General features: G+C 43.2%; 1 protein-coding gene across 2 annotated transcripts in view; it reads right to left on the reverse strand.

Moving 5' to 3' along the window:
- Positions 1-2330: 2330 nt before the first annotated feature.
- The window catches only part of MTMR8 (myotubularin related protein 8), a 74116-nt gene continuing 49307 nt past the window's right edge, over positions 2331-27139 (reverse strand). The window contains exons 9-14 of one of the 2 annotated variants that reach the window (XM_077475898.1): positions 22462-22587; positions 16829-16878; positions 14240-14440; positions 9780-9905; positions 7676-7802; positions 2331-5539 (exon numbers count right to left, since the gene is read on the reverse strand). In XM_077475898.1, the coding sequence (XP_077332024.1) occupies positions 5210-5539; positions 7676-7802; positions 9780-9905; positions 14240-14440; positions 16829-16878; positions 22462-22587 (960 nt within the window). In that variant the 3' untranslated portion in view covers positions 2331-5209. The remainder of the gene's footprint in view (positions 5540-7675; positions 7803-9779; positions 9906-14239; positions 14441-16828; positions 16879-22461; positions 22588-27139) is intronic. The other variant, XM_077475982.1, reaches the window with a different exon arrangement.

Here is a 27139-nt window from a genome sequence, read left to right on the forward strand (position 1 = left end):
GCCTATACTCGAGTATATACGGTAATAGAAAAATCCCTTTAATTTATGAGCCCACTATTACATGTGCACTTTTTAATATGCCAAGCAGTACAGCGTTTGTACAATTCTATAAAATAGGGCATCGATGTCTAAATCCTAGAGCCCAATTACCGCCTCTTCTACCAAGAGTTGTTCTGAACAGGACAAACTATGGTATGCATATATTTTATAACAGAGGAATACAATACAGTAATGACTTGGATATTTTCTCTGATAATATTTGTGTATGTATGCATCATGTATATACAAAGTGGTCAGTTTTGACCCATAACAGTCTAGTATAACCTTTGCAAAAATGCCAGCATGGGGGAAAGTTTCTGTAACTGGAAAACAGGATGTGACTAACAAATTGCACACAGTCAAGCCTTTATGGGAATTTAACAGTGAAAATGCAGATACACAGCCTATTTATTAATGTGGTGCAAAATACAGTGACAACTGTAGTAGTCTATATAGACCATCAGATTTTAAAATTGACCAAAATCAGCTGAGTGAAGGATAATGCTTGATCAGATGATACGGGTTACAGCAAGTTGCACATTTGTTTCTATCTCATTAAGGCTAAGCTCACACAAGAGCTTTTTATGTTTGCATCTGAGCTTTTTCAATGTAGAAATGCAGACAAAAATTTAAAATACAGAACTACATGCGGTTTATTTGTATAATGGTATTGAAGAATTTATTATTAATTTGAAAAATTGCTCCCAAGGGCCTCTAGGCAGCTAGAAAAAGTTGGACTGAATAGACTACATAAAAAAAAAAAAAAGAAGAAGTTCTTTATTGTGTACAGATATATGAAAAAAACACATGGATTAAAAAACTACATGAGCACTGGTATGCATGGTATCAAAATATAAAATGTAGGGATGCAACGATTATTTTCATAATCAATTAGTTGGCCAATTATTGTAATCTTAAGAAAAAGTGTTTTGTATAATTTAGTTAATATGTAAAGTTTAAAAAAAAAAAGGCAATTTATTCTTAAATCTCTCTGTATGCAGTGGTAAAAAAGAGCCTTCTATATGGTAAGTATATTGTATATACTATTAGAGGAGATATACTGTATGTACCACTATTAGAGGAGATATACTGTATATACTATTAGAGCAGGGGTCTCAAACTGGTGGCCCTCCAGCTGTTGCAGAAACTACAATTCCCATGCAAGGCTGATGGTTAAAAGCATGATTCCTATAGGCAGAGGCATGATGGGACTTGTAGTTCCGCAACAGCTGGAGGGCCGCCAGTTTGAGACCCGTGCATTAGAGGATATATACTGTATATACTATTAAAGGGTGAATCTGGTAAATATCAGACTCAGATCAAATCTTTTCTAAATACCCAGCGGCTGAAAAAAAGCACAGATGTGAACGTGTCCCATAGGAAACCATGTAAATGAACTGTAGTGCGTTTCTGCAAAAAGCACCAGAAAACACATAGATGTGAACCAGGCCTAAGACATTTCGTAACATAATGGGGTTAAAAAACTAAAATGAGCCCTTTATAGTACAAAAAGAGCAAATAATCGCTGCTGTAAATATTACTTCCGCAGTTCTACAGTAAAAAAAAATAACCCCTTACAGTAGTGATTATCTGTTTTTTTTTGTACAATAAAGCAGATAATCACTACTGTAAGGGGTTAATTTTTTTACTGTAAAACTGCAGAAGTAATATTTACAGTAGCGATTATTTGCTCTTTTTTTACTATAAAGGGCTCATTTTAGTTTTTTGTAACCCCATTATGTTACTGGCCGATTAATCGATTATGAAATGAATCGATTACTATTTTCATAATCGATTAGTTGTTTCAGCTCTAATGAAATGTCAATGTTACAAAAAGAGTTTAACACTAAATGCTATTGCTCAGAGGGACGCTTCTCTGAGCAATAGCATTTAAGGTTAAACTCTTTTTTTGCAACTTGTAATATTGACATCTCATGTTTGGATACCATGCATACCAGCGCTCATGTCGTTTTTAATTCATGTGTCTTTTTCATATATCTGTACACAATAAAGAACTTGTTTTTGATTATATATATATATTCCAACTTTTTCTAGCTGCCTATAGGCCCTTGGGAGCAATTTTTCAAATTAATCATATTTTGGGCTAGCAGCACTCTCTCTCCACCCAGGTGGGTGGGTTTCACTAAAAGAATTGATTATTAGCCTCCAAACTGGGGGTACAGCAATATTCACCTTATTGATATATTTGCATCTTAATTCTTCAAACTACATAATGACTGGCATAAAAAGCTCCCATGTGATCCATGTGAACAGTAATGCAGGCCAATCACTGGTCTTCAAATATCTAAAAAGTTTCGTGATTTTCACAACAGCAGTAGATTGTTCTGTGTATACGTAGCATAATCTCAGATCACATTTGTGATAGGCCTGACATTACTTATAACCCGAAAATCAATCAACCTGCCAAATCCACAATTGCACTTGTAAATTTCAGGTCGAATCTTGGACTATTTTCCCTTTAACCATGAACACTATCTGGAATCCTGATAAACAGAGAACATACATTCTTTCTAGAATTATAAAAATATTCACGGAAGCTGCCATTTTACTTTTCTTTTGAAGGCTCTTGCGATTGACTACAAATTAAGGTAAAATATTGCTAGCAACTAACATTAGAAAAAAATACTGTACAGAACTTATAAAAAAAATGTATAAATATGTATATTGTAACATTTCTCTTTTAATAATGTGTAACTATTTATTTTGTTGTAGAAGCACGAGTAGGGATTTACAAGCTTTTTTTTTTTTTAGAGGCCAACAGCGATTTTCAATGTCTTCGCGTTAGGATCCCAAGTGTATTCTGCAAAAACGGTTTCTACACACTGTACTATTTTACCGTTGATTCTTTAACCAACACTGGAATGTAAGCATACCTGCCAACAGTCCCTGAGGACTGGTGTAGAAAGTGTTGCACAATGTTTCTCTGTTCCTAGACCTCAAATACCATCAACAACTTTGACCGAGAGATTACTTCCGTGAATGATCTACTATTTCTCATAGGTATTAACACTGTTCATTTACAGAAATACTTTATAAAATCTGAAGCAAATATTAAGTGCAGCTCCACAGCAACTAGCCAACCAGTGAAACTGCGGTCACTTTTCCAGTTCATACTGTACTGGGTGTAATGCCGCGTACACACGACCAGACTTGACATTCGACAGAGTTCTGACAGAGTTCTGACAGAGTTCTGACAGAGTTCTGACAGAGTTCTGACGGACTTTCCAAATGAGCGGACTTGGCCACACACAATCACACCAAACTCCGACGGATTCGAACGTGATGACCTACAACTGGACTAGAATAAGGAAGTTCATAGCCAGTAGCCAATAGCTGCCTTAGCGTCGGTTTTTGTCCGTCGGACTAGCATACACACGAGCGGATTTCTCGGTAGGAACTGGGTCCGGCAGAGTTCTGGCGGAAAAATTTGAAACATGTTCCATTTCTAAAGTCTGTCAGACTTTTGCAAATCAAAAGTCCGCTGCAGCCCACACACGATCGAATAGTCTGCCGGAATCATTCCGTCAGACTTTGGATGTTAAAGTCCGGTCGTGTGTACGGGGCATCAGAGACAACACACACTTCAGTATAACATAAACCCTGTGTTTTGGGGAGAGCACTGTAGAAAACGTTGAAGATCGAATAAAAAAAAAAAAAAAAAAAGACAAATCTACCTAAAAAAGAGGTTTCCCTTTCTCGTAGCTGGATTCCCCAGTTATTGGTTTGTTCTAGATAATGCAGAAGCCATCAGAGGGAAGGAGACCAACTTTAGGCTTAGCGTTCACTGCATCCTTTAAATTGGGAATTCTACAGCCACCCAAAAGATAATAAAGGCTAGCATATGCTTCAGGCGGCCGGCAACTACACATCCTAGGTGGGATTGGCCTTTAATGAAAACCCTTTACCGTCACAGTCAATATTTGCTGTATCTAATGTGATGATGTAAACAAGGGGAAACCACAAATCATTAAAAAAAGATTTAAATAATGTGTAGAGGTCTAAAAATTACATTCAAACTCTTTCGACAACAAATAAAAGTGCAGCTATACATGTTAATAAATGAAATCTCTTTCTTGGCAGGTATTGATAAAGCACACATCTACCCTTTGGACGGGTTTCCAATTTCGTTTTTTTGCCCATGTTGGATGTGTAAAACACCATCCACTTGATCATGGAATCATATTTCAATAAATACTGCAAAATACGGGTAAAGTGAAAATATCTCCCATTGTCAAAACAAAGACGAAGGACATTTCTGAACTACTTTAATGCCAAAGGTCAGCACTTCATTAAAAAGGAGAAGTCCGGCCTGAGCCTCTTTGGCTGGGCTTCTCCTATGGGTCACAAGAGTGCAATTCGTTTTGCACTCCTGTGACCCGTTTTCAGCAAAAAGCGGACTGAAGTCACAGAAATCAGTCCAGGCACCGAGTCATCCCTACAATGGAAGTCTAGATCCGCCAGGTGCCTGGACTGACACCGGGCCGAGCCTCTCAGCAAGCCGCTGAGAGCCTGAGACATCCACTACCCGCCCTTCCACAGCTTAGCACTCCAGTGAACGAGGAGGAGCAGAGTGGAGAGCTGCTGATTGACAGTCAGCAGCTCTCTGCTTGGGGGGGGGGGGGTTAAGAGAACAGAGCCATCAGCGATGTTCGATCACTCAGTTCTCAGCGCAGAGGTGCCAGGGGGACAGATGCAGCATCAGACCGATGCTGCATCCACCGAGGTAAGTATGATACTGGAAAAAAAAAAAGTCCCATACTTCTCTTTTAAGCAGCATTCTATGCTATTGGAAAGATGGTGATATTCCATCTTAGCTTGATCAGCAGCTATACACAAGGTATTAAATATGGTATGCTGCGTTTTATTGGCATTAATTTAACTGTCGCCTAGCACCCGTCCATGACATTACTTACCCATAACTCCAAACATACTGCATTTAATTAGGGATTCAGATGCTTTTCCCCCCCAAATTCAGATTAAAGAGGACAGATGAACATCTACTTCTGATGATTTGGCCAGAGGTATAAAAAATGATCCTGGTGAACAGCAAACTGTTCACAGAAACATGGCAGCTGTACACTGAGCAAAGCTTACGATACCAGCTTTAAGCAGTCAATCTCCCTTTTCCAAAAATTAACAGCTTTGTTCTTTACATTCCTTTTGATAAGTGCTGTGATGCAGCATCACTGGCAGTCCCACTGGTCTCATTAGAAGACAGAGCGTGGTTTTCCGATAAAGACCTTTCCTGTGAGCCTGCAAGGCTATAGATGTTGTTTCCATGCTGCTCCTCTGTCATTTCATTTTTCTTACATACAACACTGTCAAAGTTTTCCACTGAACCATTGGAGAGATGAGCATCTGGGTACCCTTCACCAGCATCCAGGAGATCATCAGCTAGGTCTTCTATTCCCGATGCAGGCTCAAAGTACTTTGGCGTTGAGGATGGGTCTTGAAGGGGGCTGTTCTGCTTAAGGAGTTTCTAATAAAAAAAAAAAAAAATGTAAACAAATACCTTTGACATAATTATAATACTTGCTATTAAAATGGTTGTAAACCCTCCCCCACAACTTTGTCCCATGTAAATCAGCATAAAAAAACCCTAATGAACACTGCTTGTAGATATCTCCTTACTTGCTTAGTATTGTTGTAATCCTTGTTGTTCTGTATTATGAAGTCACTGAGCATGCCCAGATCTCCCCCGATTTACGGCACACTCTCTATGTGCTTGTCTATCTGTTATCAGGACTTCCTACGGCACAACACTGAACTCTGCTAATCACTAAGAGCTTCCTCCTACACACCATGTGACCTCACATACAGTCTAAACTTGGCCATTACTGCAGTCTTATCAGCTGAAGCTGATAAGTCTGACAAAGGGAAACAGACATCGGCACAAGTAAATACTATGAAATAAACAAGTCAGCTATGAACAGGGAAGCAGGGTTGCCATAGAAACGTTGGATTGAAAAGGAGGCTTGGTTAACAGTACAGGAAGTGCTCAATATAAGGGCAGAAATACATTCCACTGTGGACTCAGAAAACAATACTTAAGATGGCGCTGCCTAACCCCTGGAAACAAGTTTTTTAAAGTTTCTTTAAACAGTAAGTAATATGCGATTTGGGCTGGATTACAGTGGCTATAGTCTGATAATTACTTATTATAATGGACTAAATGAAAAGAAGCATCAGAGTGGGAGAGTTTACTTCCTCTTTAAACTGATAACAATGACTACTGATTATTACATTTTCAATAATTCAATATACTGTATATTTGGTTTCAGTTTAGAAGACATATTGCATAGTAAAGTATGTGTAAAAAATAAAAATAAAAAGTTCAAGCGCTCCAGTTATCATTCGCCCTGCCCTGAATGGCGTTAACTGGTCGTTCTCCAAATGCTAATTTCTTATTCAGGTTTCAAGCCACACACTGAACAATCTTGATTTTACAATCTACTTAGTAGTGTGAGGGTCTACAGGAATGAGTTCCATAATTATAAAAGATTGATAAAGGATGTGAAATAGTATTTTTGTATCTCCCTTATTTTTAATGTTGAATTTCAGATTAAAAAGGTCATAATAATGTGGGATGAGCATTTGCTTATTTGATTAGAGCTATAGGTTTAAGTTGAATGCAAAATTCAGTCACTCTTACTCTGTGAATATCGCCACGCATCTGCAGTGTGTCCTCTGCTCCCACCATCAGCAAGATACTGCGCGCATGCAGAGTAAAGACCAGTCTGTACGGTCTCTACCACACATACGCGCAATCTCACTGCCATATCTTAACGTCAGAAATATGGCAAAGAGATCCCAACCATTAACAGTAGTGACACCAATCACTAATGCACATGTCTGGAATCTCACCGCCATAATTCTGGCATTACAAAATGGCGGCAGTATACTGTGTGTAGGTGGTAGAGAACCATCCCAAAGCTCTCTGTCACTACTGCACATGTGCAGGATCTCGCCACCACCAAGAAGGCCATTTTGCAGGAGAGATCACCTAAAGAGTTCAAAGGGTGGTTTCTGCAGGGCAGAGAGAAACAATTTGAGATCTCAAAGAAGCAAAAAAGGTGCTGTAGTGAGGGTCCGATACATGAAACGCCTTTATTTAACTGCTGACAAAAAAAAAAAAAAAAAAAAAAAAAACCACACAAAAAAAAAAAAAAAAAAACACACAAAAAAAAAAAAATAACACCTGCACGACAATGGCAAAATGTGCTAGTATGCATCGCATACTAGCACCTTATGAAATACTTGCCTTGAAAGAAAGCCCTTCAAGAGAAAACTGAAATATGGTCTTACAAACTGACACTTCTGTTCTTACAGGGAGAGGATACAAGCAAAAACAATCTAACTTCCAGGAAGTAAGGCTGCATCATTATAACAATTTACAAGAAGAGATTTTGATTATTACTAATGTCTGCAGATGGATTTATCTTTAAGGGATATAAGGGTTGTAGACGGAATGGAAAAAAAAGTAAAAAACAAAAGAAATAAAATGATCAGTATGAAAAAATGTGCTGCCCCGCCCCCCGAACATTTTAGAAATAGGGATCCACATGCAATGCCTGCAAAGTAAATATGGTCCAGATAACAGACCAAGAAAACTTACATTTTCCATTGCAGATTTACTTGTTTCTAAAGTTGCTTTTTGGTTTAGAGATTCAAGCAGGTAATCCAGAACAGATTGTCTTGGGTGCATTCCACTGTCGAAACGATTGTACATTCCACACCAGAACCTTCAGAAATAGATTTAACATAGCTTTCATTTATATAAGTAGATAGATCAAAATCAACAGATCTGTATTTCAAGCATTTTAAGAGTAAGTACCACTCGTAAGGCCCCTTTCACACGGGGCAGATCAGTAATGATCTGCCATGTGATGATCCGCTCGCTCAGCGGGGATCGCTCCGTTGTCCCCGCTGAGCCGGCGGCGGACAGGGCGGTCTCCGCACACTGTGCAGGAATCACCCTGTCAGCTCTCCGTTCTCCTCTATGGGGATGGGACGAGCACGGACCGTCTGTCCGTGTTCATCCGATCTGCAGACGGATAGAAAAATAGGATTTTCCTCCATCTGCAGAATCGGACAGTAGCGGAGGCGGACAATAGCGGGTGTCTGTGGATGCTCATCCGCAGACACCCACTATCCCATAGGGATGCATGTATGTCCGTATTTCATCCGCAAACGGATGGATGAAATACGGACATAATGTCCGCATGTGTGAAAGGGGCCTAAAGGATAAATTCACTTCCACGTATTTTTATTTCAGAAACAGCCGACCGATTAAAGACTAATGATGAAAAATACACACAGCTTTATATGAAGATTCAGTTTGCATTATATTTGCAAACGTTATTAGGAAAAAAAAAATAATTTTATATATATATATATATATATATATATATATATATATATATATATATATATATATATATATATATATATATATATATATATATATATATATATATACACACATATACATATATATATAATCAATAATTATACTATTCTTCTGGTCCCTAGACTTTTGTTAAGGCTATTTCCAGGCAGTTGCACCTAAAACTAAAACAACCCTATCAGCCCACCTACCTCAGGCTAATCCTCTACATTGAATTTGTTTTTATTAAAAAAAAAAAAAAAAAAAAAAAAATGGACCAAATACTTACCAGATTCTATGTTTGTAGAGTTGTAAGTCTACTTTCTTTTGGACTTCAGGCTCTTTTCCGAGTGCCCACGTCGCAGCCTGATGTGAACATTTCTGATTAGCTGGGGTTCTAACAGGGTCCTGAAGACTCCCGAGTGGGGTTTCAGTTTGCAGTGATATAGACTTTAAAATAGTCACCTTTTACTCACATGGTTAAAGTCTTAAAAAAAAAAGCTGGCTGCTCCTACACTCTCCACAGCCCCGTGCTTCAGTAAGTGTGGGGGCAGAACAGACAGTCACTGGCTCTCTGCTCAGGAAGCTCGGAGAACTGAGCGGTTGGCTGTGTTTGATCGCTTGGTTGTTAGTTTTAGAGTCGGCGGGGGACAGATTAGGCCAATGCTGCATCCACCTAGGCAAGTATGACCCCCCAAAAAAAAGAAAAAAAAAGAAAAGAAAGAAAAATCCCATACTTCTCTTTAATCTCTATACCTTTCAGGGAGCTGCTGTTTTTGGTTTCTGAAATCGGTATGGGAAATATCAGGATGCTGCAACACTGCTAGCTTTTAAAGTGGTTGTAAACCCTTACAAACCACTTTGACCTACAGGTAAGCCTAGATTAAGGCTTACCTGTAGGTCCAAGAAATATCTCCTAAAACTACATGGTTTATGAGATATTTGCCAAAAGACAGGCACCTCTGTCTACGGCGTATGCGCCGTAGACAGCGGCGCAGGTGCACTGAGCGCGCCGCCGTTAACGGTGATGTGCCGCGAAAAGCGGCTCCCGTGCGCATGCGCGGGAGTGACGTCATCGCGGCTCGGTTGAATGACAGCGCCCGAGCAGCGAGACCCACCAAGATGGAGGCTCCGGACTACAGGGGACAGCGGTGACTTCGCTGGCTCCTGTGTCAGGTAAGTGACACATAATGGGGTACTATGCGATGCATAGTAGTCCATTATGCTTTACCTTTGCAGGGAATCAAAGAGGAAGTAACACCCATCAGGGTTTACTTCCTCTATAACAATGTAACAAACAGGTGAAAAAGGATTTAAAGAGGAATGAACTTACTTGAAGAAGAATGGAAGCGTATTTGGCTGAAGTGTTTTATAAGCGTTCGGGATATACAATGGATTCACAAACTCCTGCTTCCGTTCTAGTAGAAATGGCCACAGTGAATGGGTATTTTCATAAATTCTGTTGAGATTAGACTGAATAAGTTAAGGTCCACGAAAGTACAAAAAAACTTTTTTTTTTTTTTAAATGCAGGAAAATATGTGGCAGTTTAGAACAGATCATTTAAGCGATTCTGTTTTTTTTGGATTTTCTCAATTTATAGGAGTGTCTTCTAACCATCCGAACTGCAGAGTGTAAAAGAGATTAACTGCAAAAATCTATTTTATTAATGTCTTTATTTTACATTAACTGGGCAAAACGCAATTGTTTTATTGTAAAATAAAGAAATTCATAAAATGGATTTCTGGCTGTTAATACAGATCTAATTTTCAATCTGAGTAGCTTGACATAAGAGAAGTATTTCCATTTCCCATGGCAAGTAAAAAAAAAAAAAAAAAATTAAAATATCACACAATCTCTTCATTTTGAATTGGTGTATTCACAATTACAACGGGCAGTGTTTGCACAGCTTGGCCTGCATAATGTGACTGTACAACAACTAGAGTCAGAACAAACTCCACTTAGGCCTGATAATACAAAGTTGGTCGCTAAATGTTGGTATTGTATCCATCACAAAAAGACAAATGGTGTAACCAATTACTAAAGCCTACAGACCAAGACCGGCAGAAATTTGTCCCCCCACAAATTAGCCATAACATTATGACCACTGACAGGTAAAGTGAACACCATTGAATATCTTACAATGCCACCTGAAAGTGTGTAGGATATATTTAGTCAGCAAGTGATGTGTTTTCTTTTTTTATCGAAAAACAAACTTTATTGAAAGGAGCAGGAAACAGGGTAAAAAGCAGACATAGCCCAACGATGTGTTTAAAGCAGGAAAAAATAAGAAAGCATAGAGATAAGAGCAACTCCAGAACTGCAGCTCTTGTGGCATGTTCACAGTCTGCATTGGTCAGAACCCACCAAATGTGGTCCAAGGAAAACTGGTCAACCTGCAATAGGGGTCATGGGAGGCCAAGGCTCAGCGACGCACATGGGGAGTGAATGCTGGTCCGTGTAGTCAGATCCAATAGGAGAGCTACTGTAGCTCAAATTGCTGAAAAAGTTAATGCTACCGTGTTTCCCCGAAAGTAAGACAGTGTCTTACTTTCTTTTTATCCCCAAAAGCCCCACTATGTCTTACTTTCGGGGTATGTCTTATATTGGAAAAAAATCCCAGCATGCAGAGCTGCACTGCGCTACCGAAGAGGACTACAAGTCCCAGCAAGCAAGGCTGCACTGCATTACAGAGGACTACAAGTCCCAGCATGCAAGGCTGCACTATGGAGGACTACAAGTCCAAGAATACAAAGCTGCTATGCTCAGCAGAGGAGAACTGTAAGCCCACACAGCCCGGTATGTTGGGACTTGTAGTCCTCCTCAGCTGCATCTTGCGGTTACATAATAAGAGCTGCAGAGAATCTCTTCACACCCCCCTCCCCCTCCCCCTCCTTGGTCTCTCTCTGTATGACCAGCACTGACCTGTACCGGGAGCACACAGAGCCAGTGACACCTGTCGGCAGTGATCCGGGACCTGGCGCAATAATCCCCTTCTCTGTGGTTGTGTCGCGCCGTTCTGATCAGTCTCGGGCAGCGGCTGTCACTCACAGCCGAGCAGAGTGAAGCCACCTCCCCCTCCTCTTGTATGGCTACACAGTGCTGTGTATGGAGGAGGAGGAGGAGGAGGGGGAGGCGGCTTCAGTGAAGCCGCCTCCCCCTCCTTCATGGACAGCACTGTGTAGCCATACAAGAGGAGGGGGAGGCGGCTTAACTCTGCTCGGCTGTGAGTGACAGCCGCTGCCCGAGACTGATCAGAACGGCGCTGTCTCTTCAGTCGGAGGGGGAGGGCGCTGGCCTGGCACCCCCCCAGGGTGTGGCACCCGGTGCGGCCCGCACCCCCCGCCCCACTCTTAGTACGCCACTGGAGGCGGCAATACCCCCGTGTTTCCCCGAAAGTAAGACATATGTCTTACTTTCGGGGTACGGCTTATATTAGCCGACCCCTCTGAAACTCCCGATACGTCTTACAATCGGGGGTGTCTTACTATCGGGGAAACACGGTAGTTCTGATAGAAAGGTGTCAGAACACATAGCGCCTCACAGTTTGTTGCGGATGGGGCTGCAGACTGGTAAGGGTGCACATGCTTACCCATGTTCATAGCCAAAAGCGCCTACAATGAGTACAAGAGCATCAGAACTGGACCACGCAGCAGTGGAAGAAGGTGGCCTGGACTGATGACATCAAAAATGGTTTGGAGAACAAAACGACATGTTTGAGGTGTTGACTTGGCCTCCAAATTTTCCAGATCGCAATCCAATTGAACATCTGTGGGATGCGCTGGAAAAACAAATTCTGATCCATAGAGGCTCAACCTCGCAACTTACAGGACTTCAAGGATCTGCTACGGATGGCTTGGTACTACATACCACAGCTTACCTTCAAAGGTCTAGTGGAGTCCATGCACTTATGGTTTTTGGTGGGTGGTCATATTTTTCAACTCATTCAATCTCAACAAGAAAATTATTATTCATTTTTTTCCCCCCCATCAAATTTATTTAACTTAGTTACAACTAATTAAACCAAGACTGAGCCCCACTCCCTCATTTTTCTGTGTCTGTGGTGAAGAAACAGAATTCCTCTCCTTTCTATGGTCTAGCCAATATATTCAACAGTTTGAGTTCGTCAACTCCTTTGTTGACCACATGCTTAAGACCCGTAGATACAATCCGACTTTTTGACAATAAACATGCAAATTAGCTGTTTTAAGGCAACATCCGACCGTGTGTACGCTCCATCAGACAAACTTTTTCGGTTTTCATCGGACTTTTGTTGGCTGTGCGAACGGACAAACTTTTTGACAACCGTGTGTACACAAAAGTACAAACACGCATGCTCAGAACCAATGCAAAAGATCAGACAATACAGAAGTTGACCAAAGGTGGCGCTGGAGTAATTGAACGTCCTCTTTTGAAGTGTGGTCAGTACGTTGAAACGTCACTACGTTCGTGTTTGTTGCCTAAAAAGTCAGATTGTGTGTATGCAATACAAACTTACGGCCAACGCCCTTTGTACAAAAGTCCATGGGAAAGTTTGTACAAAGTCCGATCGTGTGTATGGAGCTTTAGATTGCCCACCGTGCTATTACATTTCCCTTATAAGTTGCTGATCCACTACTAGTATATATAAAAAAATAAAAAATAAATAAAAATTCCAGTATATTTACCATTGTTTGTAGTAGGGATGCACCGAAACATAGCGGCCGAAAATGCCCTTTTCGGCAATTTGCCGAAAGAGAAAAACGGCCGATAATGGAGCTGAAAATGGGGCGTGGCCTGGGCTCTGCCCCCCCCGCCCCTGGTGCCACCCATCATGGGGGGTGTATAGCGCAGGAGAGCCGCCTCCACCGCCTGTTTGATCACAGCGCCGGGAACATCACAGCTTTCATTTCAATAGCTGTGTGTTCCTGGCCGCGCCGTCACACACAGCCCCTCCCCCTTGTCCGGGCACTTTGATAGACAGATCACCCGCAGAATTGGATGGATGATCTGTCCATCAAAGTGCCCGGACAATAGGGAGAGGCTGTGTGTGACGGCGCGGCCGGGAACACACAGCTATTGAAATGAAAGCTGTGATGTTCCCGGCGCTGTGATTAATCAGGCGGTGGAGGCGGCTCTCCTCTCTTCCCTGCACAGGCTGGATGCAAAATGGGACACAGGCACACTGGCTGCAAAATAGGACACACTGGCCTGCAATGGGACACACTGGCCTGCAATGGGACACACTGGCCTGCAATGGGACACACTGGCCTGCAATGGGACACACTGGCCTGCAATGGGACACACTGGCCTGCAATGGGACACACTGGCCTGCAATGGGACACACTGGCCTGCAATGGGACACACTGGCCTGCAATGGGACACAGGCATAGGTTAGGTTTAGGAGATATTTCTTGGACCTACAGGTAAGCCTTAATCTAGACTTATCTGTAGGTCAAAGTGGTTTGTAAGGGTTTACAACCACTTTAAAGTAGTGCAGTGCCGAATAGCAAAAAATGGCCTGGTCATGGAGGGGATAACATCTTCCAGAGCCAAAGTGCCTATGTACAACTGTCAGGACTGCGTAATGCAGCAAAGCCCAATTGGCTGATACTGCTTTGCTTCCAGAACCCTGCTGTCTTCAGGATTAGAGAAAGCACCTATTAAAACAGATTTAGGGTATTTATACTAGCTTTAAGAAATAGATCAACACATACATAAAACTATTTTAAGCGTGTTTTCAATTTTGACTGGAGTTCAGCTTTCAAGTAAATCAGAGAGCCAGCGTAAAAAAAATAAAAACATAAATAACTCACTTAAGTTCCATGCGTTCCTTCTGGGAATTCCCAAGTAAGTTTCCAAACTGACAGGAGTAGACGTGATCATGAATTTCTAGTAAATATTTCTCGCTGAATTCGAAGGCACAGGGGAATTGTTCCATTAGGTGCCACACACACTCCACAAACTGTGTGAATATCGGGGACACTTCTTTAGGTTCAACATCTAAATGGCCACATCTGCAGTAGATACAAAGGATGGACATTATCACATTCTATACAGGGACACTCACACAAGCATAAGATAAAATGATTGCTTCTGTTCAATATTTGAAGGAAACAGTTCCTGAAAGAAACGTGGAGACTGTCATTTCTACTTCTCCTAATGCTAGTTGCCCGGCTGCGATACAATGTGCCACAGACTTGAAAAAGTTTGAAGAGCAAGACCTGCTGACTTTTCTGATCTGCATACATGTTCCAGGCCAACGACCGTGAAAGTATTGGAAGTCAGCGGGCCAGTGTAACAGCCAGTCAACTAGCATATTCAGAGGAATTATAGCAATGGCAGCTGCTTCCAAGTAAAAAAAAGTGTTAAAAAAAGAATGACTACAGATACGTGCCGGTTCACACAGGGGCGACACGACTTGCAGCGCGACTCACAGACGCGACCTGCACACGACTTCAGCAGCGACTTGCAAAACGACTTCTGTATAGAAGTCAATGCAAGTCGCCCCGAAAATAGTACAGGAACCTTTTTCTAAGTCGGAGCGACTTGAGTAGCTCCTATTAGAACGGTTCCATAGTAAAGAACGGAGCGCGACTTGTCAGGCAGCTAAGTTCCTCCTGTCGCTCCTGTGTGAACCGGCACTACAGGAGTGATTCTTTTTCAAAACCTGCTTATGGTTGAAAACCAATGTGTTATTACAACAGATTACGATGCAAAAAATATAAAAATAATGGGATTGTTGCCCTTAGCCCTCAAAAAAATATGCAGTTTCTAATATTTTTGTTCATGACTGTATATCCATGCTTTATTTTGTTGAGAAACCACTTTGACCCCAACCCCCCCAGTAGTATTTCTATCCTCAGCCATCTTGAGTAAGGGCAGGCGATTTATATAGTTTACTTGGAATCTATCTGCCCTTAGCTCAGGTATGCAGATGGGAAGGTATGCTTAGCTCAGAAAGCCTCTCACCCCCTCCTCCCGACAAAAGACAACAAAAATGCCCATCAAGACATGAAAGCTTTAAAACAAGCAACTATAATATACTTTCCTATCTGTTTACTAATGCTAGCAGCATAATGATTTAAAATAATTACTGTTGATTGAGAGAGTGTACTTTCACTTTAATAAACACACCGGCATGCGTTTTAATAAACACACCGGTATGCACAGATCCACGTGATGAGGTTATGGTATTTAGGCATTTAGCCAATGGCAGAGAGTTCTGATGGGAGTGTTCTGGCGGGAGGGCCTTCCGTTCTATCCCGCTAGCAGGACAGTCTGCGGCAGAAAACGAATGGTGGTGTTAAAGTTAAGCCTGGAACCCACTACAGTTTTTTTTTTTTCGTGCAACACCGTGGGTTGCATGAAAAAAAAAAAACGGACATGTCTGGTCGGGAGCTGCTGTACTGACCATGTAAGGTTAGTCCAACAATCTCCCCCCGCTGAGCTGTTGTGTTCTGACGGGAGGACGGAACGGGGACAGGACGGAACGGGGACAGGACGGAACGGGGACAGGACGGGGACGGGGACAGGACGGGGACGGGGACAGGACGGGGACGGGGACAGGACGGGGACAGGACGGAACAGGACGGAACGGGACAGGACGGAACGGGACAGGACGGAACAGGACAGGACGGAACGGGACAGGACGGAACGGGACAGGACGGAACGGGACAGGACGGAACGGACAGGGCACCCCTCACTAGAACACTCCGATCATCAGCGCTCTCTGCCATTGGCTGAGAGAGCTGATCGAGAGTCTGTCATCTTCTGGTTTTGCAGACCGATATACACAGGGGCAGAATGTGGGCCAGTATTTTTTGTGCCTCCTGAGCTTTAGAGTACTGCCTGTCTGCCAACCTAAAAAGTTTTAAAGGATTGAGTGCAAATTGAATTTGGTGATATCCACTGTGAGCGCAGCCGGATACGGTTTAAAGTTACAAACACTTAGTAATCGATTCACACAAATAGGTACAGTAATTATCCGACTGTATGTTGGATAGTGTTAGCAGTATGTTGGTTTCTAAACAAATGACCAAGAATAATTAGGATAATCAGGGAAAAGTCAGTAGCCCTTATTTGCCAAAGGATCAGCATGACAGCCAGGCAAATAACTTTATCAAAAGCAGAGCTCCGCTGTGCGTGTTCTCATGCTTTGCTCAATGTAGGTTGTATCAACCCAATTTAATTCATTCGATCTCATTTCATTCACCCAATGCATGACCACACATTCAGACCCAGTGATGCTGTATGCAATCTGATGGTTGAATGTCTGGATCAAATTTAGTCTCGTTACTGTTAAATGCTTTTTACATATGATTGGTGCATTCAATAAAATTTGTTTAAAAGAAAAAAAACCTTCAGGCTTATGTGATCCTTTTTAGAATTAAATTATTACCTACCTTTGAGAAAATTTATGTCCCAGGGATATCCATTCCTTTTCAATGAGTACCTTTCAATAAAGGAATACATAATAAATTATTTTCATTTAACGCAAAAAAAAACAAAAAAAAAAAAAAAAAACAGTATGAAGCGGTGTTTAAATGACACCTACAATTGTATTTACATATGTACTAAAAGTAATACGATCATACCGAAAAACAACCATTTATTACAGGGCGCCCCAGACAGGTTTGGCAGAGCATCCAGCTAGGAGGGGATATAAAGACTTATTTGCTACAAATTAAATAAATGTATGGGGACTTATGACTAAAATACATATAAAAGGCAAACAAAGTATATCAGAGATTCTATTAAAAGTGGACTATAATAAGAATGTACATACAGTGCCTTGAAAAAGTGTTCATGCCAGTTGAAATTTTCCACATTTTGTCACGTTACAACCAAAAACATAACTGTATTCTATTGAGATTCTATGCGATAGACCAGGGGTCCTCAAACTACGGCCCGCGGGCCACATGCGGCCCGCCGAGGACATCTGGCCCAATCCACCCAGGGCCAGATTCCTGACAGGTCAGGCCTCGGGGCGGGCCGGTTGTAACACAGCGGGAGATTGCTGTGTCACGGAGCTCACTGTGAAAAGTTTGGGCGCGCCGTGATAAAAGTCCCGCCCTCCTCCTAGACCAGCTCGTGTGATAGAGGCAGTGTTCTGTCTATCACATCTGGTGATCTGGTCTAGGAGGGGGGTGGGACTTTTATCACAGCGCGCCCAAACTTTTCACAGTGAGCTCCGTGACACAGCAGCAGGAGATGCCGATGTGCACACACACTGACTGGTGAGACATTGTTTGGCACAGTAAGGCTGTGAGGGGGGCTTGCAGTGATGGTGAGGGGGGCGCTTGCAGTGGTGGTGAGGGGGGCGCTTGCAGTGATGGTGAGGGGGGCGGCTTGCAGTGATGGTGAGGGGGGGGCTTGCAGTGATGGTGAGGGGGGGGCTTGCAGTGATGGTGAGGGGGGGGCTTGCAGTGATGGTGAGGGGGGGGCTTGCAGTGATGGTGAGGGGGGGGCTTGCAGTGATGGTGAGGGGGGGCTTGCAGTGATGGTGAGGGGGGGGGCTTGCAGTGATGGTGAGGGGGGGGGCTTGCAGTGATGGTGAGGGGGGGGGCTTGCAGTGATGGTGAGGGGGGGGGGGCTTGCAGTGATGGTGAGGGGGGGGGGCTTGCAGTGATGGTGAGGGGGGGGGGGCTTGCAGTGATGGTGAGGGGGGGGGGCTTGCAGTGATGGTGAGGGGGGGGGGGCTTGCAGTGATGGTGAGGGGGGGGGCTTGCAGTGATGGTGAGGGGGGGGGCTTGCAGTGATGGTGGGGGGGGGCTTGCACTGATGTTGAGGCGGGCACCGATTGGGCTGCAACACTGACCATCTCATTAGCCAAAAGCAGGCCCATAGTTCCCATTGAAATACTGGTAAGTTTGTTGATTTAACTTTACTTGTTCTTCATTTTAAATATTGTATTTGTTCCGGTTTTGTTTTTTCACTTCAAAATAAGATATGTGCAGCGTGCATAGGAATTTGGTCATATATATTTTTTTTTTTTAAACTATAGTCCAGCCCTCTAACGGTCTGAGGGACAGTGAACTGGCCCCCCTGTTTAAAAAGTTTGAGGACCCTTGCGATAGACCAACACAACGTTCAGATAATTGTGAAATGGAAGGACAATAAATGGTTTTCAAATTTCTACAAATATCTAAAAAGTGTGGTGTGCATTTGTATTCAGCCCCCTTTACTCTGATACCCCCAATTAAAATCGTGTGGAACCAATTGCCTTCAAAAGTAACCTAATTAGTAAATAGTGTCCACCTGCATGTAATTCCATCTCAGTATAAAACAGCTGTTCTGTGGAGGCCTCAGAGGTTTGTTAGAGAACTTTAGTGAACAAACAGCATCATGAAGGCCAAGGAACACACCAGACAGGTCAGGGATAAAGTTGTGGAGAAGTTTAAAGCAGGGTTAGGTTAAAAAAAAATATCTTAAGCTTTAAACATCTCACAGAGCACTGTTCAATCTATCATCTGAAAATCAAAAAAGTATGGCACAACTGCAAACCTACCAAGACATGGCCGTCAACCTAAACTAACAGGCCGGGCAAGGAGAGCATTAATCAGAGAAGCAGCCAAGAGGCTCATGGTAACTCTGGAGTAACTTGAGAGATCCACAGCTCAGGTGGGGGAATCTGTCCACAGGATAACTATTACTTGTGCACTCCACAATTCTGGCCTATGGAAGAGTGGCAAGAAGAAAGCCATAAGAAGTCCCGTTTGCAATTTTTCAAGAAGCCACGTGAAGAACAGCAAACATGTGGAAGAAGGTGCTCTGGTCAGATAAGACCAAAATGTTACTTATTAGCCTAAGAGCAAAGCGCTATGCGTGGTGGAAAACGAACAACGCACATCACCCTGAACAAACCATCCCCACCATGACACATGGTGGTGGCAACATCGTGTTGTGGGGATGCTATTCTTCAGCAGGGACGGGGAAGCTGGTCAGAGCTGATGGGAAGATGGATGGAGCCAAATGCAGGGCAGACTTGAGACTGGGGCGGAGGTTTACCTTCCAGCAGGACAATAACCTTAAACAAACAGCCAGAGCTACAATGGAATGGTTTAGATCAAAGCATATTCATGCAGTAGAATGACCCAGTCAAAGTCCAGACCTAAATCCAATCGAGAATCTGTGGCAAGACTTGAAAACTGCTGTTCATAGACGCTCTCCATCCAATCTGACAGAGCTTGAGCTATTTTGCAAAGAAGAATGGGCAAAAATGTCACTCTCTAAATGTGCAAAGCTGGTAGAGACATCCCCAAATAGACTTCCAGCTGTAACGGCGAAAGGGGGTTCTACAAAGTATTGACTTAGGGGGGCTGAATACAAATGCACGCCGTGCTTTTCAGATATTTGTAAAAAAAAAAAAAAATTTAAAGCGGGAGTCCACCGGGACTCCGCGTTTTTTTTTTTTTTTTTAAAAAGCCAGCAGCTACAAATACTGCAGCTGCTGACTTTTAAATAGTGACACTTACCTGTCCAGCGCGCCCGCGATGTCGGCACCCGAAGCCGATCGCTCGCTCGGCTGCCGGGTCCCGCCGCCATCTTGGGTATGGGAATCAGGAAATGGAGCCTTTCGGCTTCATTTCCCGGTTCCCTACTGCGCATGCGCGAGCCGCGCGGCGCTATCCGGACGGTCCCCGCTGCCTCTGGGAGCTGTGCGTTTCCCAGCAGGCAGCGGGGCACTTGCTGAAGGGGACGGGCGCTTGCGGAACGGGGGCGTAACCTACGCCCGTTCCGCAGAGAGCTAGCCCGGAAGTGGGTGCAGTTACCTGGATTATCCAGGTAACTGCACCCCCCTCCCCCCTGAAAGGTGCCGATTGTGGCGCCGGAGGGGGGGGGATTCCGATGAGCGGAGGTCCATTTTAGGGTGGACCTCCGCTTTAAAACCATTTATTATTTTCCTTCCACTTCACAATTATGTGCCACTTTGTGTTGGTCTATCACAAAAAATCCCAATAAAATAAATTTACTTTTTTGGTTGTAACGTGACAAAATGTGGAAAATTTCAAGGGATACGAATACTTTTCCAAGGCACTGTATATAGGCAATTCTAATATATGCAACTTGTGCAATTCTAGAAAAGAGGAGAATTTGCTTCTTGAACAAAGAGCGATTAAGCACAAACATAAAAATACTTGAATATGATAAATGGTCCTAAGTTGAAAAATCTGCAAATGTAAAAGGTAATAATGGGTAAATAAAATAAAAAAATGGTACTTTGCTTGCATTAGATGTATTATAGTCAAAATCTCCAATAAATTCATTTTATTTGAGCAATTAAAGAAGTGTAGCCAAAGCTTTTTTGGCTATATTTCTCCTGTAGATCATAGGAGTGCAGTTTTGTTCTGCACTCCTGTGACCCCTTTTTAACCTGTCGGCTGGCGTCACAGAGCCAGTCCAGGCTCTGAAAAGGTCCCAAAGCATATGGTCAGGATCTACCCAGATGAGTGGACCAGCAGCTGGATCTGCGTCTCAGCCAGGGCCTGTGACAGCCTCTTCCACAGCCCAGCGCTCCAGTAGGCGCTGGAGGGGAAGAGCAGAGAGCTGAGCGATCAGGGGTGTTTGATCGCTCGGTTCTCAGTCTTAGAGCCGATGGGGCATTCATACTTCTCTTTTAGGTCCTTATATTCACTCCTGGCTGGCTGATTCTTGTAATTTCATAATTGTTTGTGTGTTTCCATGGCAGCAACCGCATCCATGGTAGCTTTCTTCAACACGATAGCAGGCCCACCAGACATCATTACGCTCTGCTACCTTCCCGGCTACATGATTCATATTAAGTCCCAAACTATGCTTATAAATTACTTAACTATCGGGGAGTGTCCTCATCTTTTGCCCCTTTTTTTGATTTCACGATAGCAGGCTTGACAAAGGGGTGGAACTGCCCCAACATGCATAGCCACGCCCCCATGCATGCATAGCATCTCTCTTGGTTAGAGAAAAAGAAAGAAACTCGATACTGATAGACGTGCCACACTGCTAAAAACGTGATCTACGGGTCAAAAAATGAATGTGCATTCATACCGCCAGATACTGTTACAATGTGTCTCCTCAGGTGAATGCAATCCATTAAAAAATAATACAGTCCATTCCACATCAAAGCTTCTAAAAGGGCTTCAAGCTTCAGTGCTTAGGTGTACCCTTCACCATTATATCATGGATATAGCAACCTTCATAATAACACCATGTGCTGCTTTTTGGCTTACAGGACTCTCACCTGTGGTAAATGTAAGTTGAGCATATATATACACGATTTGGACACCATAGTAACCCCATTCATCAGATTAGGTCCCTCTTATGCCACGTACACATGACCGAATTGTCTGGCGGACTTAGTCCACCGGACCGCATTACGCCGGACAATTCGATCGTGTGTGGGCTCCAGCTGACTTTTTCATCGTAAAGTCCGGCGGACCTAGAAAGTAGTTTTGACTCAAAATTTGTCCGCCGGACTTGGCTTTCAGCGGACAATCCATTCATCAGTGTGCTAGTCCGGCGGACTAAGAATGACGCATGCTCTGAAGCAAGTACGAGAAGGAAGCTATTGGCTACCGGCTATTGAACTTCCTTTTTCTAGTCCCGCCGTACGTGCTGTACGTCATAGAGTTAGAAATCGCCGGACTTTCGGAGTGTTCGTGTGTGGTCAAGTCTGTTCGTTAGAAAGTCCGGCGGATTGTTTGCCGGACTAAGTCCGCCGGACAATTCGGTTGTGTGCACGCGGCATTAGGATCACTTTGCCTTGTCTCACAGGAAGAGAGAGTGTGGCTCCTTTAAATTTGCCTATTTATTAATACGGCCATTCATCTGTCTTTTATTTTCTATTAAATTCTCTCTTTTATGCTCTATTAAATTGGCTCCAATGATTCCAAGTATGGATCCAAATACAAGAATTGAACAGGATAGTAGCCTCCTACGGTGACATTTTCTGTTCTAGTGGTTGCTGCCACACCCACCGATAAAATTAAACAGAATCCCCCCACACATTACATTGTATTTCAACATATTCAGGTTTGAGCTTATGACTTGTTCTCACCATGAATCCTTTTATAGTTCTGTAAAACGGATCGAGGAGTAGGCTAGCAAGCGAACACACTTGTGCGGTGCGATCCCAGCCATCTGAGCAGTGTACCAACACACTGGCATTATCATCCCTTACTGCCTGCCAGGAAGAAAGTGAAAAATTAGTGTTTGTTTTAGCTTTTGTTTTTCCGCAAGGTTGAAACTTTCATCTAAGAGCCGGTGTTCTGCTGTATAGTGTCCGGCCATCAAATAGTGTCCGGACTGTACTGCGCATGCGCAGTACGGAGCAGACGAAGCTTCGGAAAATCTCCGAAGATGAACGGCGCCTGTGCCGTGAGTCGAGGTGGTAGCCCCACCATCCAAGCAGACATAGGGTTGTGAATATTAGAGGGCCCCTCGCGGGCGAGCTTCGCTCGCCACACTTCGGGCTCGGCCTCGCTGGGCTCGGCTCTTTTTTATTCCTACTCTATGTCCACTTGGATAGTGGGGATAGAACCTGGACTCACGGCGCAGGTGCCGTTTATCCTCGGCAATTTTCGGAATGTGTGTTGCTGGGTACTGCTCATGCGCAGTACGCAGCGGACACTATCGGATGGAGGACGTTATTTGACAAGACACCAGTTCACACAGGGGCGACTCGTCAGGCGAATTAGCCGCCTGACAAGTCGCGTCACGCTCTGTGCAATGGAACCGTTCTAATTGGAGCGACTCAAGACGTTCCGACTTAGAAAAAGGTTCCTGTACTACTTTTGGGGCGACTTCAGGCGACTTGCATTGACTTCTATACAGAAGTCGTTTTGCAAGTCGCCGCAGTGGTCGCGTCCAGGTCGCGCTGTAAGTCGTGCTGCCTCAGTGTGAACCAGACCTTAAACTTTTGTAATATGTTGAAAAGACATCACAACTTCCAATTATTAGAGAAAAAAAATAAAATAAGGATCTCACATCATGTAGATAAAATCATAGGTAGTTTATCCACATATCACGGATTTCTATATTTGATATTAGAATAAAAATCACATTTCTATCTTCTAAATAACAGGAGACCGTAAACCACAAGATAGTAGGTAAGAAAGTAATTCATAAAGTTCATCTGTGCCCATACTATGGACATTAAAGTGGTTGTAAATCCTTACATATACCCAGGGAAGTGATTGGCCTTGGGTGTTACACAGCGATTAAACAAACCCTCTTACATAAGTTGTACCTGTCTATCTGCAGTCTTCTCTTCTCTACATCCATTCAAAGTGCTGATATATTAAGCTTGTCTGAGCTGTCAGAAAACAGGGGGCAGAGAACTTAAGTCGCACTCTGCAGAGCTCAGTTAGAAGAGCTCCGAGAGTTGATTGGAGAGAAGGGACAAACCCCTCTTCACACAGCTCACAGCAGAACCAAGGCTGTCAATCTGCTGGAGTTCCCCACTCTGTCCCCATTTTTCTCTTGGTGTCAAGAAAACTTGGCAGAAGGGATTAATGCTGATAGCAGAGGAATGAAGCAGCAGACAGAAATGACGCTTAGTGCTCTTAACCACTTGCCGACCAGCGCACGACGATGTATGTCGACAGAATGGCACGGGCAGGCAAATGGGCGTACATGTACGTTCCTTTAAATTTGCCGCCCTGCCATCGGGAGCGCGCCGCCGGCGGCGCGCTCCCGCGCTGGTCGGGACCTCAGTGAGTCCGGATGCGGGACCCGCGGACTCGATCGCCGCGGGCATCCCCGCGATCGTCTCACGGAGCGGCCGAATGGAGGAAATGCAAAGTAAACAGCATTTCTCCATTCTGCCTAGCAACTAGTGACGCTGATCTCTGCTCCATGTGATTGGAGCAGAGATCAGTGTTCACTAAAAGAAAGCCCAACCCCCCCACAGTTAGTAACACACCCCTAGGAACACTTAACCCCTACACTGCCACCCACTGGTTAACCCCTTCACTGCCAGTGTCATTTACACAGGAATCACTGCATTTATATAGCAGTGATTACTGTATAAATGACAATGGTCCCAAAAATGTGTCAAAAATGTCCGATGGGTCCCCCACAATGTCGCAGTCACAATAAAAATCGCTGCCATTACTAGTAAAAAAATAAAAATAAAAAATTATTAATAAAAATGCTATAAAACTATCCCTATTTTGTAAACGCTATAACTTTTGCGCAAACCAATCAATAATCGCTTATTGCGATTTTTTTTTCAAAAATATGTAGAAGAATACGTATCGGCCTAAACTGAGGGAAAAAATGTTTTTTTATATATTTTTGGGGGATATTTATTATAACAAAAAGTGAAAAATAATGCGTTTTTTTCAAAATTGTCGCTCTATTTTTGTTTATAGCGCAAAAAATAAAAACCGCAGGGGTGATCAAATACCACCAAAAGAAAGCTCTATTTGTGGGAAAAAAAGGACGCCAATTTTGTTTGGGAGCCACGTCGCACGACCGCGCAATTGTCAGTTAAAGCGACGCAGTGCCGAATCGCAAAAAGTGGTCTGGTCTTTGACCAGCAAATTGGTCCGGTCTGAAAGTGGTTAATAAAGACAAGTACACGCTATAGAAGGATATGCTTTGCTCATAGTTCACGTCTGAGCTTTACAAACACTTTAAGGTTTTTACACATTCTTAAGCAGCAAAACATCTTTTATAAGTAACCTGAGAGGGTAGTTTTTAAAATGAAGTGAGGTTCTAGGGGCAAGTGCTTGTGTATAATAGAAGGCTGACAGTCTGCACTCAATAGACGTAATGGGAAATGAGCTGTCATTTCAGTGCCTCGGTTGGTCATTTTGAAGTTGGCTTTCTCAACAATGTCTATAGAGACTGAGGTGCCATTCCCAGGAACATATGTTCATCTTTCCATGACCACTCTGCTTAGTGCAAAGACGCAAAGGAAATAACGGACTTTCCCTTTACTCCTAGATGCTGAACCAGTTAGAAAGGGATCGAAAATAAGGTAAAGAAATGTGTTTCTGGGAATCTGCATTAAAAACCAGATACCAAGCTCTGCATTGGCAAAACAGATTCACTTTAAATAAAATGCTGCACAATCCCCTTTACAAATTTATCAATACAACTATAGAACCCAAATGCAGACAAGTATACTATTTTACTGCTATGGCAAGCCCAAAGTTTACATCTGTATTGCTTTGTATTCCGAGTTCCTCATGCATACAGACATGCCATTATTTTTTAATCACCAGTCCCTGTGCATGCATAAGGACTTTGATATATGTACAGTACATAAGCCTATACCTAGTTGTCTGGCTGTTATTGGGTGCAATATTTAATGAGTCTCTGTTCTGGAACAAGTATGCAGAGAGTGAAGCCAGAACACCCGATCTGCATACACATGCCAAGTCAGTGACTCAAAGCCTTGAAACGATAGATTACCATGACAGCTAAAATCCTTAGCCCTTGTACACACAGTCGGACATTCCGACAACCAAATCCGTCGGATTTTGTCTGAAACTGGTGTTGCATACACACGGTCGGACAAAGTTGTCGGACAATCCGATCGTACGTAACGTGATGACGTTATTTCGCTACGACGGGACTATGTTCAGGCTAGTAGCCAATAGCTTTGGTCTAGGAATTTGATCTGAGCATGCGTGGCACTTTGTCCGATCGGAATTCTCTACACACAATCGGACAAAGTCCGATCGAATCATGTTGTCGGAAAGTTTTATAGCCCAGCTCTAAAACTTTGTCTGTCGGATATTCCGACGGAACCAGTCTGATGGAGCCCACACACTGTCGGATTATCCGACAACACGGTCCGATCGGACATTCTCCGTCGGAATGTCCGACCGTGTGTACAAGGGCTTAGAAGAGGAGGTCAGCAACTACTGTCTACAAAATTTCAGTGCAAGTTTCCTTTAACCACTTTCGGGCCGCCCACCGCACATATACTGTGGTAGGGCAGTCCGGCTGCACGAAGCCAGGTACCTATATGTTGCCCCAGGCATTAAATACAGCAGGCGCTTGCCCGCTGGTCCAGCGGACTCAATTTCCTCTGGCCACCCGCGATGAAGAGAGGAAGAACGAAGCTCTGCCTATGTAAACAAGGCTGATCCCCATTCTGACAGGGGAAGAGAGAGATATCAGCTGTTCCTAGTGATCAGGAACAGCGATCTCTCTCTACGCCCAGTGAGCCCACCCCCGACAGTTAGAAAGCACCTCCCTAGGAAACGCTTAACCCTTTGATCACCACTAGTGTTAATCTCTTCCTTGCCAGTGCCATTTTTACAGTGATCAGTGCATTTTTATAGCACTGATTACTGTATTCGGTCACAGGTCACCAAAAAGCATCACTTCGGGTCAGATTTGTCCGCCGCCTAAAGATCGCAGATCACAGCCATTATTAGTAAAAACAATAAAAAGTCCCTAAATCTTTCCCTTATTTTGTAGACGCTATAACTTTTGCACAAATTGATGTACACTTATTGCAATTTTTTTTTACCAAAAATATGTAGCAGAATACATATTGCCCTAAACTGATGAATACATTTTTTTTTTTTTTTTTATAGATTTTAGAAAATAAAAAATATATTTTTTGTTTATAGTGCAAAAAATAAAAACTGCAGAGGTTATCAAATACCACCAAAACAAAGCTCTATTTGTGGTAAGAAAAGGACACCAATTTTGTTTGGGTATGTCGCACGGCCCTGTATTGGTCAGTTAAAGTGACAGTGCTGTATTGCAAA

The sequence above is a fragment of the Lithobates pipiens genome, unplaced genomic scaffold (assembly GCF_037356315.1).
Source record: "Lithobates pipiens isolate NorthernLeopardFrog02 unplaced genomic scaffold, aLitPip1_a1.2 Scaffold_1, whole genome shotgun sequence".
NCBI lineage: Eukaryota > Metazoa > Chordata > Amphibia > Anura > Ranidae > Lithobates > Lithobates pipiens.